The following is a 16,474-nucleotide window of genomic DNA, read 5'->3' on the forward strand; positions in this document are numbered from 1 at the left end:
GACCTTTCAATCGGCAAGTCCAAGGCGCTGAGGCTTTAACCCACAGCGCCACCTGCGTCCCGTCTTTGCATACTAGCTTGCATCAAATGATTCATTTCCTGCTTCTTGCTTTCAGCAAGTATTGGCTGCCCTTGGATGCTCTGAACAAAAGGCACCAAATGCAATTCCCACTTGCTAAGGAACCCCCAGGAGTGCTCTTAAAGTGCTCCTTTGCAACCAGGCCTTTGTGGGTGTGATTGGGGCGAGGTGGCCTCACGGGCTGAATTGGGACCTCTAGTGAGCCCAGTCTGAGGTTCCTCATCTCTGGTCTACGTGAAGCCACTAGGAGACATCATCCTGAGGTTTAGGCTGAGACTCCATCAGTCCATGACACCCCTCTCTCCAAAAAAGAGGATGCTGATTTGCATAACAGTTGTACGTGTTAATTTATACGTATAGCTGTAAACTTGGATATAGTTACTATCGTTTAGACAGAAAGACAACAAATCTCCCCAGCCATTGCAGGTGACCTGGGTGTGCCTGCCTGGTCTGCTGTCTAGGTGCTAGTCATGGGTAGGCAGCTTCAAGGGCCATCTACTTGCTCTTCCCTTTGGGGTTAAAAGGTAAAGGTAAAGGGACCCCTGACAATTAAGTCCACTTGTGAACAACTCTGGGGTTGTGGGGCTCATCTTGCTTTACAGGCCGAGGGAGCCGGTGTTTGTCCACATCTGCAGACAGTTTTTCCAGGTCATGTGGCCAGCATGACTAAGCCGCTTCTGGCGAAACCAGAGCAGTGCACAGAAATGCCATTTACCTTCCTGCTGGAGCGGTACCTATTTATCTACTTTAAGGTTACCTGATTTTTTTCAAATAATCCAGGAATACTTCTTTTTTTTTTTTTGAAAAGAGAAAAAAAGTTATTAAAACAGGTGGTTTTTTTTTTAAAAAAAGAAGTAATACCTTCTCTTCTGTGGTCTCCTCTGGCATGTGGCCTTCCTCTGGGCCCGGCCTGCTCTTTTGGAGTGCTAGCCACCATGGAGTGGGTTCGGGTCAGGCCTGGGCTCGGCCACGTGTCCTTGCCCTCCCAGTGCTCTTCTACCTCTTTTCCTCAGTGGCGGCAGTGGCGTAGCAAGATCGGGGCTCCCCTCTTTTTTCTCCTTCCTCTTTCTCTCTCTTCCTTCTCCCTGCGTTGGCTCCAGGGTTTTCCTGGCCCCAGAGCACCGCTGGGCAATTGGCTGGGTGCTCTCACTCCCAGTTCGATTTGGGTCAAGGGGGGATCAGCAGGTTCCCCAGTTGACGCACTGGGCATCCCCGGTTCCCCCTAGGCAGTGGCACTGGCAGCAGCAGTCTCAGCAGCCCGGAGCCAGCCTGGTAGCGCAGTTGGCTCTGGCTGGCTTCAGGAGCTGTTCACTGCCATGGCGCCTGCCATTTTGCCTCGCCAAAAGTCTCCATATGATATGTCTTGTGCCGCTGAACCAATCACGCAACATTCATTCCCTACTAATAAATCTATAACACTTAAAATATAAATCCAGGGGCATTAAATGAAATCTGGGGACATTTCAGGGACGGATTTTGTCCAGGGACAGATTTGTAAATCGGGGGACTGTCCCCGGGAAACGGGGACATCTGGTAACCATAATCTATTTATACTGTGTGCTTTTGAACTGCTAGGTTGGCAGGAGCTGGGACTGAACAACGGGGGCTCACCCTGTCGTGGGGATTCGAACTGCCGACCTTTCGATCAGCAAGCCCAAGTGGCACAGTGGTTACTTATCTTTAAAATGGACTTGGAGCCAGACAGCCTTTCACATAGAGAATGCCTTTCAACAGAGGACTTTAAAGGAGGACACAGTAAAGGAGGACCACTTATGTACATCCTAGGCAGATGGTAGAGATTATGATGTTTCTGAACTAGTATCAAGGAGTAGCCTGAACAAGTGGAAAATTAATCCAGCAGGACAGAGATACTATTTACTGGGGAGTCACGAGTCCTGGAGAATGTGTATGATGGGGTTGCACTTTGCTTTGTTGCTTATGGGTACTCCAGCACTGCCTGAGATTGCCCAGGTGTTTGGGATGGCTTCTTAAACACTTTTGGTTGGTGTAGCTGTTCTGTCCTTTTCCTGGAGAAGTCAGACTTGGCCACAGTCATCCATGTTGCACGCCAATTAGACTACAATAATACAACGAAAGTCAAGTGCATTTAAGGGTGTTTAGAGATTTCAATTGGTTCAAAATGTGGCTGCCAGGATATTAAGTGGAGTTAGTCACACATAATATATAACTGCTATGTTGCTTTTTAGAATTGTAGAGTTGGAAGTGACCCTGAGTGCAGGGGTGTCCAACAGGTTGATTATGATCTATCAATCAATCACAGGATGTACCTGGTCGATCCTGGTCGATTGTGGGACCCTGATGCCCCCCCCCAACACAAAAAAGGCTTTGGCTGACCCTCCCCCCCAAAAAGCTCAACAACTTCGGTCAATTCAATGGGTAGATCACTGCCAGTTTATTTATAGTGGGAGTAGATTACAGTCTCTTGGAAATTGGACACCCCTAGTGCAGCCCCCTGCCATGCAGGAAGATGCAGCTGTCCCATACTGAGCTCCATCATAGAGAGGAGAGGTGGACTTACAGACAAGGAAATTGCTGCATCATCCATAACTGGCAAACACCACTCTGCTGTGTGATGATGAGTCATCTTCCCTTGGAGTAATTTCAAAGCTACTCCATTGTCCTACAAAAAGTCGGATTTTCTGAGTGGGGATGAAGGCTAAACAAGGAAGGCATACTTGATATCAAGGAGGTTCCTTGTCAAAAGTAGGTGAGCAAAATGTGTCTTTCCCAAGTGTGGAAAAGTCAATACAGTGGTACCTCGGGTTACATACGCTTCAGGTTACAGACTCCGTTAACCCAGAAATAGTACCTCGGGTTAAGAACTTTGCTTCAGATTGAGAACAGAAGCCTTGCTCTGGCAGCACGGCAGCAGCAGGAGGCCCCATTAGCTAAAGTGGTGCTTCAGGTTAAGAACAGTTTCACATTAAGAACGGACCTACGGAATGAATTAAGTACTTAACCCGAGGTACCACTGTACCAAGTGTGGCAGCAACTCTATTTCTAAGGTTGCTGCTGGTTTGTTTAACAGCTGTAGTTGGTGTGCAACATTAATCTTTAAATTGTTTGGCGTATTTTATTGATTTTTCTAGCCGCCTTGATTATTCTTTTTATGGACAGAATTTTTTAATATATCAACATCACCACCATCAGCAACACACTCAATGCATTCATGAAAAAGACACTGTGCCTTTTCCAGGTGCCTGCTTCCTCAGAAAATCTCTCATCCTGTCAAGAAGCCTCCGTGCAGCTGCCTTTATGTCCTGGTTCCTCAGGCTGTAGATGAAGGGGTTCAGCATGGGCGTGACCACTGCATACAAGAGAGAGATGACGGTTCCTTTCTGGGCTGCGTAAGCAGAGGGAGGCTGGAAATAGAGGGAGCTGATGGTGCCGTAGAACAAGACCACTGCAGCCAGGTGGGAGCCGCAGGTGGAGAAGGCTTTGCGCTTCCTAGCGGTAGGTGGGACTCTCATGATAGCACAGAAGATGTGGATGTAGGAGATGAAGATGAGAACAAAAGGCCCTAGGATATCCACAACTCCCTCTGTCTGCACCAGAATTTTTATGAGCCCTGTGTCAGAGCAGGAGAGTTCCAAAAGAGGATAGACGTCACAGAAGAGGTAGGGGATCTCCCTAGAGGCACAGAAAGACAGGCGGGATACCAGAAGCGTGTAGAGCAAGGAGTGGAGAGCGGAAACGATCCAGGACCCAGAAGCCAAAATGAGGCAGCACTTGTGGCTCATCAGGGTGGTGTAATGTAAAGGGCGGCAGATGGCCACATAGCGGTCATAAGCCATGCAGGCCAAGAGGAAATTATCAGTGTTGCCAAATGTCAAGAAGAAATACATCTGGATCAAGCAGCCATTGAAGGAGATGGTTTTGGTTTCGGACATCAAACTCATCAATATCTTAGGAACAGTGGTGGAAGCAAACATGGCATCTGCCAGTGAGAGGTAGCTGAGGAAGAAGTACATTGGGGTGCGACGGAGGTGGTCATCAAAACGGATCAGCAGGATTATCAAAAGGTTCCCTAGTAGGGTTAACAGGTAGATGAAGAGAAAAAGAAAGAAGAGGAGACTCTGATGTTCTGCTAGGGCAGAGATACTCAAAAGGACCATTTCAGAGATGCTTGTCTGGTTCTTTCTGGCCATTTTACATCTGTAAAAGGGAATGAGAGACCAAGATACTGTTTAACTGCTGCTGTGCAACCTTGCAACTTAGCCACACAACGAGAAGGGTTTGGTGGGTCTTGCTTACCTGCAGCAGGTCACAGATTTCCCTTTGGAGAATGTGGGAGCTGAGCTCACAAAGGACACACACACACACACACACACAAACAATGTGAATCAAGACTACAGCCTACTTCACATGTCTGTGTGGCAAAATGTGTGAGCCACTTTACTGAGATAGGGTTGTATTTATTGAGTACATTTATGTCCCATGGTGTGTGGGGTGTGTGTGTCTGTGCCAGGAGGGCCGTTGCCCGGGCGCACATTGGGGGGAACACAAACCAGGCGCCCCCCTGGCACATGAGCGCCCGCCTGTCAGCAATGGGGGCTGGGGTGCACAGAAGATGCTCTTTGCCCTCTGTGCCTTGCCCAGCCTGGCGTACAAATGCCCGCCTGGCAGCAGTAAAGGCTGGGGGGAATGGAGGGTGACAAGCACCCGCTGTGCCCTGTGCCTGCCCAGTGGCATCGGCAGCAAGGGCTGGGTGAGTGCCCCCTGGCACGGGTGCACCTGCTCCAGGCTCTGGCAGATGGTGCTATGCCCTTGTTTATATGCCCCTGTTTATTTTCTTCCATCCTGGTTCTTAAGGAGATGTAGGCTACATTCATACCATACATGTAAAGCATGACTTCCCCTGAAGAATCCTGGGAATTGTATTCTACCTTTCATAGAACTACAGTTCCCAGCATCCTTTGCAGTTCTCAGGCTTCTTTGGGGGAAGTCACTTTATTTTACATGGCCCAAAATGCCCCCATTCTCCTATAACATCAGGGCTGCTTCCTTCCTGTTCTTATCCTCCTTATATTCTGGGCTTTCCCACACCTCTTTTTATGTAGTTTCGGAAAACAACAACAATTTACTATTTATACCCTGCCCATCTGGCTGAGTTTCCCCAGCCACTCTGGGCGGCTTCCAGCAAAATATTAAAATATAATCATTAAAAACTTTCCTAAACAGGGCTGCCTTCAGATGTCTTCTAAAAGTCTAGTAGTTGTTTTTCTCTTTGACATTAGATGGGAGGGCGTTCCACAGGGCAGGTGCCACTACTGAGAAGACCCTCTGCCTGGTTCCCTGTAACTTGGCTTCTCGCAGCAAGGGAACCGCCAGAAGGCCCTTGGCGCTGGACCTCAGTGTCCGGGCTGAACGATGGGGGTGGAGACACTCCTTCAGGTATACTGGGCCGAAGCTGTTTAGGGCTTTAAAGGTCAGCACCAACACTTTGAATTGTGCTTGGAAACGTACTGGGAGCCAATGTAGGTCTTTCAAGACCGGTGTTATGTGGTCTCAGCAGCCACTCCCAGTCACTAGTCTAGCTGCCCCATTCTGGATTAGTTGGAGTTTCTGAGTTACCTTCAAAGGTAGCCCCACACATTGCAGTAGTCCAAGCGAGAGCATGCTCCATTATGGTGAGACAGTCCGTGGGCAGATAGAGTCTCAGCCTGTATACCAGAATTGACCTGCGCCTCCATGGACAGCTGTGAGTCCAAAATGACTCCCAGGCTGCACACCCGGTCCTTCAGGAACACAGTTACCCCGTTCAGGACCAGGGAGTCCTCCACACCTGCCCACCTCCTGTCCCCCCAAAACAGTACTTCTGTCTTGTCAGGATTCAACCTCAATCTGTTAGCCGCCTTCCATCCTCCAACCGCCTCCAGACACTCACACAGGACCTTTACCACTTTCACTGGTTCTGATTTGAAAGAGAGGTAGAGCTGAATATCATCTGCATACTGATGAACAATTGGAACAATTGGAAGATACAGTATTCAACATGTTTGTCTTGATGTAACTCAAAGACAATGACCAAGTGTGTGGTAGCCACGAAAAAGGCAAATTCCGTTTTAGGGATTGTTGGGGAAGGGATTGAAAAATCAAACTGCCCTATGTCAATATCATAATGCCAACATACAAATATGTGACTTGGAACGCTGTGCATTGTTCTTCTCACCTCCCTCATAATACTATAAATCAGTACCATCCAAAAAAGCTGAACACTGTAAGATTCAGCATGGACCAATGAAAGTGATTCATTGATTTATCAAAGAGTGCTTACTTAAACTATGGAATGTTCTCTACAGGATGACCGCTAGTTTGGATAACTTTAAAGAGGATTATTATTATTATTATTATTATTATTATTATTATTATTATTATTATTTTATTATGTATTCCATTTCTATACCGCCCATCATCTGAGAATCTCATGGTGGAACAATGGTCTGATTGGGCAATATGAGGGCGTTTCCTAGGTACCTCCCTGGAATCTGTAATTTTATTTACTTTAAACTGCATACAAAGAACCATGTGATGAAGAATTGCTATAGAAGAAGTAAATAAATGTCCAATGTCCAAAATGTCTGGATTTGGCTTCCATGCTTCTCATACTTTCAGTCCTCCTCACTCAATTCCAGCTCCCATCAGCCCCAGCCACCAAGACGGAGAGAATTGAAGTTCAACATCTGGACCATCAATTCTCCATTCCTGACTTATGGGAGCAGGAGATGGTGATGCACACCGGTTATATGGCTCTTAAAAAAAGTGACTGGGACTCACCTGATAAGGAGGTGCTAGTTCCACAAAGTTGGTGCACCCGCCTGTTGACAAAACAGGAATCTGTGTGTGGTAGAAAATATATCCATTCAGGAAAGAAAGCATCATAGCCAGATTTAACTGGCTGAGAGAGATTCTTTTTTCCTTCCTGCAGGCTCAATAAGATCTCTTTTATTTGGATGATAGATAAAAACATTACAAAGTGTAAGGTGGCAGTTGTTTAAAATCAACAGGATGCCTTCTCCCATCGTGGATGTACAAGTTCCACTACACTTTGAAATCCTGAAAGGAGCATATATTTCATTTCATGGAAGTTGTGCAATCTCCAAGGAGGAAAGAGGCCTCTTGATGGTTGAAATTTTGCTGGGCTGCAGCAATGAACACCTCCTTAACCTTTAGGATCTGTGAGAAATCGCAACTGGGAGAAATGTGTGATATGAATAAAATAGATACATAAATAAACTGTTTCATTTGGCTGAGAAACAGTCCCCAGGAGCATTGATAGCAGTGGAGAACTGTGCCAGAGAGAGCTTGTTAATTGGCACAGTTCTCCACTGTTCCATCCATATCAACATGTAAGGCCAAGACCATCTGTCCCTTGGGGAGCAAAGTAGTGGAATAATGTAAAGCCTCCGTGAATGGGGCAATGTTTGCAGACATTTCTTTCATGGTGTTTCTGTAAACATCTTTGCATTTACAAATTTACGGGATGATAGGGAATGTAAGAAACAAAATGGATGCAATGGAATGAAAGTAGCAGCTGGCAATCTACCTCTTACAAACTAAACAACTCTGTACATTGTTACCTCGGGTTACAAACTTACGGTAATTCGTTCCAGAAGTCCGTTCTTAACCCAAAGTGTTCTTAACCAGAGGCGCGCATTCCCTACATAGACCTCCTGTGGCCCCGGAAGTGGATTGTGTTCATATCCCGGGGCAAAGTTCGCAACCCGGGATACCTACTTCTGGGTTTGTGGAGTTCGTAACCCGAAGTGTTCATAAGCAGGACTGTTTGTAACTCGAGGTGCCACTGTATGTAGTATATATAAACTCATTAACAATAATGTACAGCATTTCAACAGCTTCTGTTACATGAAACCTTAAATAATATATATACAATGCCAAAATAATAACGACTTGCGAAACTCGGTATCTCAAAGCCAAGCAGTCCAAATACTTGGACTTTGCTCTTTTTTGAAAGATGAGCAAACTGCCGTTCCAAGGATGGAGCTGATCTATTTGGTGGAGCATTGGACTGCCATTGTATAGTTCCTTTTTGGGCCATCCAGAAGAAGATTCGTGAATCAGAGAATGAAATCTGGGTATATTGTTGTAGGAGTTCCATTGGGACTGCACCAGCACAAGTATATGCATAGAGAGTTTCTCTCATGGACTTATTTCAGAAATATTTGGACTGCTTGCCTTTGTAATTAATGAGTTTTTGTAAACTACATACAGAGTTGTTTGTGATTTATCTCTCTGTATTCCTTGGGTGTGGTGTGGCACTCTACCTGTTAGCTTCCAAATTGAGACAAGTATCTATGAAATCTCCAGAAACACTCTGCTATTTATGGGGAGTGATCTCTTCTTGAGTGCCTCCAGACTGTCGGTTTTATACTTGAGGCAGTCAAGCATATTCTGGAAAATTTAAGTTTGTGCAATTTAAGTGGATTGCTCTATCACCCTTTATGGAAAAAACCCCCTACTTCTTGTGGTCGTTAAAGTGATAGGAAAATGCATTGAAAAGTGTGGATTAAGAAGAGAGAAGATACATAAACACCAAGCAAGGAAATCCAATCTGCTCACTGTCCTATAACAGTGAGAAGACAAACCAACCCAGATTAATTCTCAATAAAGACCAGATGTAGCCTAACCTGTGTGGAAGCTTTGTGCAAGTAAATCAGGATGAGCTCATTATATAATATATTTTTCAAACCTATTTTTATTAGTTTTCATATTGTTATGGAACCACAGAGACAAGTAAACAACGACAAAAAATCATTAATATAGCCAACTAAAGGCAGGGCATACAAAATGTAAACATATAATAACAGAATCTAAAATCGTGAGAACCATTTTTCTCATGAGTAAAAATGCTAGTAAATCTGAAATTGAATGAAATAAAATATCACATACCGAATAGAAATGATCAGGATCTTCCTTTCCCTTAGATTCCAATTAACTTGCATTATTTTTTTGTAATAATTAAATTCCAGAGATTTTTATACCATTATAAAATATATAACAATTAACAGTTTCCACTGTTGTGTTTTGGGACTGTTGTGGGACATGGGTGGTGCTGTGGTCTAAACCACAGATCCTAGGGTTTGCCGATCAGGAGGTCAGCGGTTCGAATCCCCATGATGGGGTGAGTTCCCGTTGCTTGGTCCCTGCTCTTGCCAACCTAGCAGTTTGAAAGGACGTCAAAGTGCAGGTAGATAAATAGGTACCACTCTGGCAGGATGGTAAATGGCATTTCCGTGCGCTGCTCTGGTTTGCCTGAAGCGGCTTAGTCATGCTGGCCACATGACCCGGAAAAACTGTCTGTGGACAAACGCCGGCTCCATCGGGCAGTAAAGTGATATGAGTGCCGCAACCCCAGAGTTGTTCGCGACTGGACGTAACGGTCAGGAGTCGCTTTACCCTTTACCTTTACTGTTGTGTTATAGAGATCCTGGGAGCTGCTAGAATTCATCTCAAAAATGCATTTTGACAAACTTGTGGATGGATTCTTGGGGAGGTTTCAAGTGAATGAGGAGGCAAAATTGTCTCTGCATTTTGGGATCAGGGTTGGTGAATTTCAACTTGGGCCTCTTCTCCCAGCCTAATCTTCCACACAGGAGTGTCGCAAGGAGGCAAGGAGGAGTAATGTAAACTACCCTGAGCTCCATTGAAGAAGATTGGGATAAATGTGTATTAATCATAATAAATCACACCCTATCACTCAGTATTTTATTAAGCAGAAAAATCTGGTGAAAATCAGCTGTGTTGATTTTACATACCAGTTCTAACTTCTCCCTAAGAATTCTGGAATTTAAATTGGAGGAGGATTCTGAGGACTCACAGAGATCTCTCATCCCCCACACTTAAATATGGTTTTTGACAGAGAAGGGATGACCATGAAACCTGTTTAAATCTTCCCTGGTGTCCTTTGTCTTCTAACATCCTTGAACCATTTTCATCTTGATGATCAGTCTTCTCAAAGCAGCTTTCATCTCCTTATTCCTGAGGGTGTAAATGAAGGGGTTCAGCATGGGGGTCACCACAGTGTACATGAGAGAAGCGACAATGCTATTCTGGTCAGACTTCCTGGAGTAGGTTGCCGGCAAGTAGACCCAACAGAGGGTGCCATAGAAGAGGACTACCACAGCCAGATGAGAACCACACGTGGAGAAGGCCTTGCGCTTCCCACTGGTGGATGGGACATTTAGAATGGTGTAAAAAAATGTACACGTAGGAAATCACAATGAGGAAGAATGGGCCCAAAACATCCAAAAAGCCCTCGATTTGAGCTGTGGTCTTCACAGTGCTTGTGTCTGAGCGCGCAAGTCCCAGCAATGGGTAGATCTCACAGAAGAATTGGGGGATCTCCTGAGAGGAGCAGAAGGTCAGATGGGACATTAACAGCGTATACAGAAGGGAATGGAGAGATGCCAGGAGCCAAGAACCAATCACCAGTAGGAGGCAACGTTTGTGGTTCATGCGTGTGGCATAGTGTAATGGGTGGCAGATGGCCACATAGCGATCATAAGCCATAGAAGCCAAGATGAAGCTGTCTGTGTTGCCAAACGCCATGTAGAAATACATCTGCAAAAAGCAACCACCATAGGAGATGGTCTTGACCTGAAAGAGGAGGTTCTGCAGCATCTTGGGGACAATCACAGAAGCAAAGCCCACGTCTGCCAAAGAAAGGTGGCTAAGGAAAAAATACATTGGTGTGTGGAGGAGGTGAGCATCAGAGTAGACCAGCAGGACAATCAGCAAGTTCCCCAGAAGGATCAACAGGTACATGGTGAGGAAGAGCAAGGCAAAGAGATGCTGATGCTCTGGCTGGGCAGAGACATCCAGGAGAATGAACTGCAATGGGCCCGTGTGGTTCTCTTCTCCCATGGCTCAGCTGTGAAAAGTAAGGGAAGAGAGACAGGCATGTACAACTTCTTGACACACCCACTAAAAGGACCAAGGTGAATGTCTTAGGCTGGTGGGGGAAGGGAAGAGAGGTTTGCTCATCCATATGAGTGTCTGGAGGTGGCTGGAGGATGGATGGCAGCTAATGTATTGAAGTTGAATTCCAACAAGGCAAAAGTATTGTTTTGGGGGGACGGGGTGGGCAGGTGTGGAGAACTCCCTGATCTTCAATGGGGTAACTGTGCCCTGAAGGACCAGATGCACAGCCTGGGAGTCTTTTGGACTAACAGCTATCCATGGAGTCACAGGTTAATTCTGTGTCCAGGGCAGCTGTCTACCAGCTCCATCTGCTATGCAGGCTACCTGCCTGTGCACCGTCTTGCCAGAGTGGTCCATGCTCTGTTTATCTCCCACTTGGACTATTGCAATGTGCTCTATATAAATGTGTGTGTGTGTGTGTGTGTGTGTGTGTGTGTGTGAGAGAGAGAGAGAGAGAGAGAGAGAGAGAGAGATCACCTTAATTTTTTGAAGCATTTGCTATTATTATTTTATGCCTCATAATAACCAGAGATACAGATGCCTTTGAGGAGGAATTACATGTGACTGGAAACAGAGTGTGCTTATGGGAGGTAAATGCATCCCTTTGCCATCACTAAATGACAACAGCAATCTGCATGAGATGATCTCAGTTGTCACACCATGGATTTTCTAAACTACATGGTACCTGCTCTTGGAGAAATTATTCCTTCCCTTCAGGGTTTGTGCTAAAGCATGGAAGTGGACACATGAGGAGCTCTCAAATTAAGAGAGTGAGAGAGTGAGAGAATGAATCAGACTAAAAAAGGAAGGAGAGAAGAGTAGATGGTCTACCTCATTCATCCCTTCATCTCAGGAAATGTTTCTTTTAAACCTCCTGCCATCACATCCATAACAGCAGAGTCCTCAAGGTACCACTCTGTCTGCCTGTAAACCTAGAAGGATCCTCCTTGAGTACCTCTGAAATTTGTTGCAAGTCACCTTGTGGAAAATCTTTTAGAAATGAGACATAAATATGATGATAAATAAATAATCTTGGATGCTGACTGCTGCCTACCTAACAGATTCATTCCCCTTTTTTACTTACTGTAATTGCTGTTAGAACACATTCTCCAAGGAAACACTGGGGGATATTAGGCATTTACATTCACAGAAGGGATTTTTGTGTGTGTGTGAAATTAAATTCATTTCTGCTCTACACCATAAGCCTTCTTGTTTGATCCATGTTGAGTTGATCTGCCATTGCTCTTGACAATATCTCAAAACGGCTGAATTACATCCTCTCTCTGCAATGGAGGACTAGTTGGGAGAGAGCAGATAGCATATTGTGTGGAAAGAGTTTGCAATGAAACCAAACGAAATGGATGCCCTGTATAGAAAGCAGGAGAGCTCTGAGCCCCCAGCTGGAGGGGTCCAGGGCAATTACAAGGCCCAATCTCAGGTTAGCAAAGATTCCTGGCTCCAGGCAACCCAGATTTTATACAGTGCAGGTGCTCACCAGGTAAGCAATGTCCAACTTGCTCAGCAGGTTGTCATCTCAATGTGGAAGAAGTCATCAGATTCCTGCAGGAAGTTAGCAAATGAAATGAGGTCCAGTGGTTGAAAGGGAATTGGGGCGAGCAGGGGAAAGTTGTGGCATGACAATCCATTAGAACTGTGACTCAGCCAGAAATGTCGAGTTAGCGAGGCTCTCTGCTGTAGAAAAATGAAGTCATGTAGATTTTTCTGTCCGTCTATTGTGCCGTGTCACTGCCGGTCTTGAAGTCCCTACGTTACAAAAGAGATTTATCTTCCTTTCTTGAGTCCTAACCTGGGTTGTTGCAGCATGGAAGAGCATGCATCTGCATGGCAGTGGGGTATTTTTCAGTTGAGAAGATGCTTTATGTCTCTGAGGGACATGTTTTATTTCCCTGTGTCAGTGGTGTTTGGCACTGTGTATCCCACAAGGAACTTGTTAACTTCAAAACAGCTCCCTTCACTTGGGAATCTTCCACTGCCACCACTCCTTCCACTTGAAGAATGGCCATAGGGTGTTTCAAGTGGTGTTTGCAAGCACAGATGTGGCAGACTTAAGGCTTGTTGGATCGACTTTGTTTATTGCTAGGATGCCCCCTGTCCACCCCCAAGTATCTACCACCCAGAGACAAGAACAGAAGATAATACTGCTAGACTTAAAGAGCAAGGGGCTTCTGGGCACATTCTGAGCCCTAAGAGTTGGCTTTCAGAACCAGAACTAAACTGAACTTATGGTCTTTGACTCAGAAGTCCACCCCTGATTAGCTATCTTCATTTCAGCAGTCTAATTTAGGTGGGGAAGGTGGTTGTAGGCAGGGCTTTTTTTTTCAATCAGAACTTACTGGAACTCAGTTCTGGCACCTCTCAGGTGGGCACCATTGCCATTTTAGGAGAACAAGGTAGGTGAGTTCCGGCACCTCTTTTTCTAGAAAAATAGCATTGATTGTAGCACTGCTGTTGTTGATAAACAACTGGAAATAAGAAACACTTACTGATCTGCTACAAGTCACCCAGATAGATTTACCAGTAGATCCCAGTATACCTTCTGTCCACCTCTGCACCAAAGAAGCAGGCAGCAGTTATATAAAAGAAAATCCTTTATTTTTATTGTTGCGCTGTTTAGGGCATCTGCCAAAAACATTTTTGCTTAGGCAGATCGACTCACGTATGTAGTTGACATGTATCTTAATGTGTAGCTTTATCTTATGATGTATATTTCCCCCTGAATTTCTCTAATCTTTTATTACTATTTTTATTATTTCCATCCAACAGAAAAAATACCATACCAGCAGAGAAGAGAAATATTACACTAATCATCTCCAGTTATCTTCCGCATCAGAACTTTTTTTTTTAAAAAAAAATATTTTTTATTAACTGGCCAATCAAATCACATCACATCACATCACATCACATAAATTCCGAATTACAAAGCCGAATTTTAAATTTTGTTGAGGGAACCCATATTTCAAGATCCGAAGGGGGATTCTGATCATCTTCTTGCCACTGCGTTAATGTCCAAACCAGTACAAATCTGCATCAGAACTTTAAGAATCCATCATTAACACTCAGAAATACTCCATGTAACCTACAGCAATCCAAATGTTTATTCCATCTTTACATGAAAATATTTTGTCAATAATGATGATGATGATATGATTTATACCCCAGCCACCTGGCTTATATAATATTTCTTAAACATTAAGGTTTATGGGACTATATAAAAGGTAAAGGTACCCCTGACCGTTAGGTCCAGTCGCAAACGACTCTGGGGTTGCGGCTCTCATCTTGCTATACTGACCAAGGAAACCAACATTTGTCCGCAAACAGTTTTTCCGGGTTGTGTGGCCAGCATGACTAAGCCGCTTCTGGTGAAACCAGAGCAGCGCACGAAAATGACGTTTACCTTCCCGCTGGAGCGGTACCTATTTATCTACTTGCTCTTTGACGTGCTTTCGAACTGCTAGGTGGGCAGGAGCTGGGACCGAACAATGGGAGCTCACCCCATTGCGGGGATTCAAACCGCTGACCTTCTGATCGGCAAGCCCTAGGCTCAGTGGTTTAGATCACAGCACCACCCGCATCCTATGGGACTATATAGTAATAGCAAATTTAACATATCATATGGTATTGGGGTTATACATTGTTCCCCCTTTCAATACTGTTAGTTTCTGCAAATGTTTTGGAGCAGGCATACTGCTTCATTTCCATTTCCATGCCACCAATTTTCCAGGGATATTTTTGTTCTGCTTTTGTATTGCTGTAGAGCAAGAGTGACCCTCTGGATGGCAATAATGCAGTAACACTGGGGGAGCATGTTGTGTGGAGGGTTCAGTATCTATCCACTACTTATGCACTATTCCTGCCTCAGTGATATTTTGCAGAATGCATATGCAGCCTCCCTCCCCACCTGAAGCGTCTTGGTACCAGGCTATAGAGTTGGGAGTATCCTATACCTGGGGCTGGGAGGATGTGCATCATGGAATAGGTCCCTTTGAGAGACTGTGGAAATTCAGTTGTGAGTTCATTTTCTTTTTGGCCTGTATCTATGTAGTTAAGGGTTCTGCTCTGTGAAGAGGAAAATGTGGATTCTGTTCCTGTTATGTACTGAAGTTCTCACCCTGGGCCAGCAGGGGGATACTGTAGATAGTTATGCAAATGAAGGATCGAAAGTGACGTTCAGTGACTGGTTGGATACTGTAGATAGTTATGCAAATGAAGGATCAAAAGTGTCGTTCAGTGATTGGATAGTTTTAGAAAGTTGTTACAGTTACGTTGTACTGGAGCTCTATATAAGCAGGCTGACTGAGTTCAGTTCTGTCCTGGCCTGTGAATAAACAATAGCTGTTTGAAGAATCACTGTGTTGTCTGATATGTTCACCCACAACTTAACAGTTCCCATATCAGGCCTTCTGTTGGCTAGAGGCTACACTCACTGATCTATCTGTAAACACAGGGAGTTCCTCTGTGGTGGATGTCCTTTCTCAGTGGAGAAGCACCTCCACTTCTCTCCAGTCTAGGCCTCTCCCCTCTGCCAGTAGACCTGAGGGTTAGGATTGCTCTGCCATGTGTTTTAATATTACTGTAAGTCACCCTGTGAATGTAAATAAAGAACGAATTATATTATGAATTCATTTATTATAACAGCTTTTATATATCAGCCTTTAATACAATTCACAACAGTGGTTTACAATAAAATTCAGTCAACTAAAATCACTATACATAAGTAACTAATATGACATACGACCTGGGACCCTTGTACCTACGGGACTGCCTCTCCTGGTATGCCCCATGGAGGACCTTACGGTCCACAAACAATAACATCTTGGAGGTACTGGGCCTCAAGGAAGTTAGAATGGCCTCAACCAGAGCCAGGGCCCTGGCCCCAGACTGGTGGAACGCCCTGCTGCAAGATACCAAGGCCCTGCGGGACTTGACATCTTTCCGCAGGGCCTGCAAGATGGAGTTGTTCCGCCAGGCCTTTGGTCGGGGCTCAGTCTGACCCCTCTCCTTTTCCAAGACCCTGCATATAAGTGGTCTCTCTAACTCTTCTCATCAGCTCATACAAATAGCTGAGCCGGGTGAGTACTTAAGGTTCCCAACCCCTATAGTTATAGTTACAATTTGCGGGTAGTCATCTGATCTTATTTTGATTTTAATCCAATTTTAAGCTGTATTTCAGTTGATTGCTGAATTTTATGTCTTAATGTATTATATATTTTGATGTTAGATGCCCTGAGCCTGGTTCTGGCTGGGGAGGGTGCGACATTAATAATAATAATAATAATAATAATAATAATAATAATAATAATAATACAGAAGTATAACTCAAGCAGCATAAAAAGGTAATAAATGCCATCAAACAGAGATGGGGAACCCCTGGCCGTCCAGATGTTGCTGGACTGCAACTTCCACCAGGCCCAGA

The 16,474-nt window shown here is 44.8% G+C and overlaps 2 protein-coding genes across 2 annotated transcripts; both read right to left on the reverse strand.

Moving 5' to 3' along the window:
• Window positions 1-3,266: 3,266 nt before the first annotated feature.
• On the reverse strand, window positions 3,267-4,247 carry LOC310835451 (olfactory receptor 1f45-like; the record flags this gene model as incomplete). Its single annotated transcript, XM_083720084.1, has 1 exon — window positions 3,267-4,247. One exon carries the CDS (start codon window positions 4,245-4,247, stop codon window positions 3,267-3,269), a length of 981 nt encoding a protein of 326 aa, XP_083576210.1.
• Window positions 4,248-10,031: 5,784 nt separating this feature from the next.
• LOC310835453 (olfactory receptor 1468-like) lies at window positions 10,032-10,983 on the reverse strand (the record flags this gene model as incomplete). The annotated part of the gene is given in 2 exon segments (XM_083720085.1): window positions 10,032-10,316; window positions 10,318-10,983. Coding segments are annotated over 2 exon segments (951 nt in total).
• Window positions 10,984-16,474: the final 5,491 nt, after the last annotated feature.

The sequence above is a fragment of the Podarcis gaigeae genome (genome assembly GCF_964106915.1).
Source record: "Podarcis gaigeae genome assembly, chromosome: 17".
Taxonomy (NCBI): domain Eukaryota; kingdom Metazoa; phylum Chordata; class Lepidosauria; order Squamata; family Lacertidae; genus Podarcis; species Podarcis gaigeae.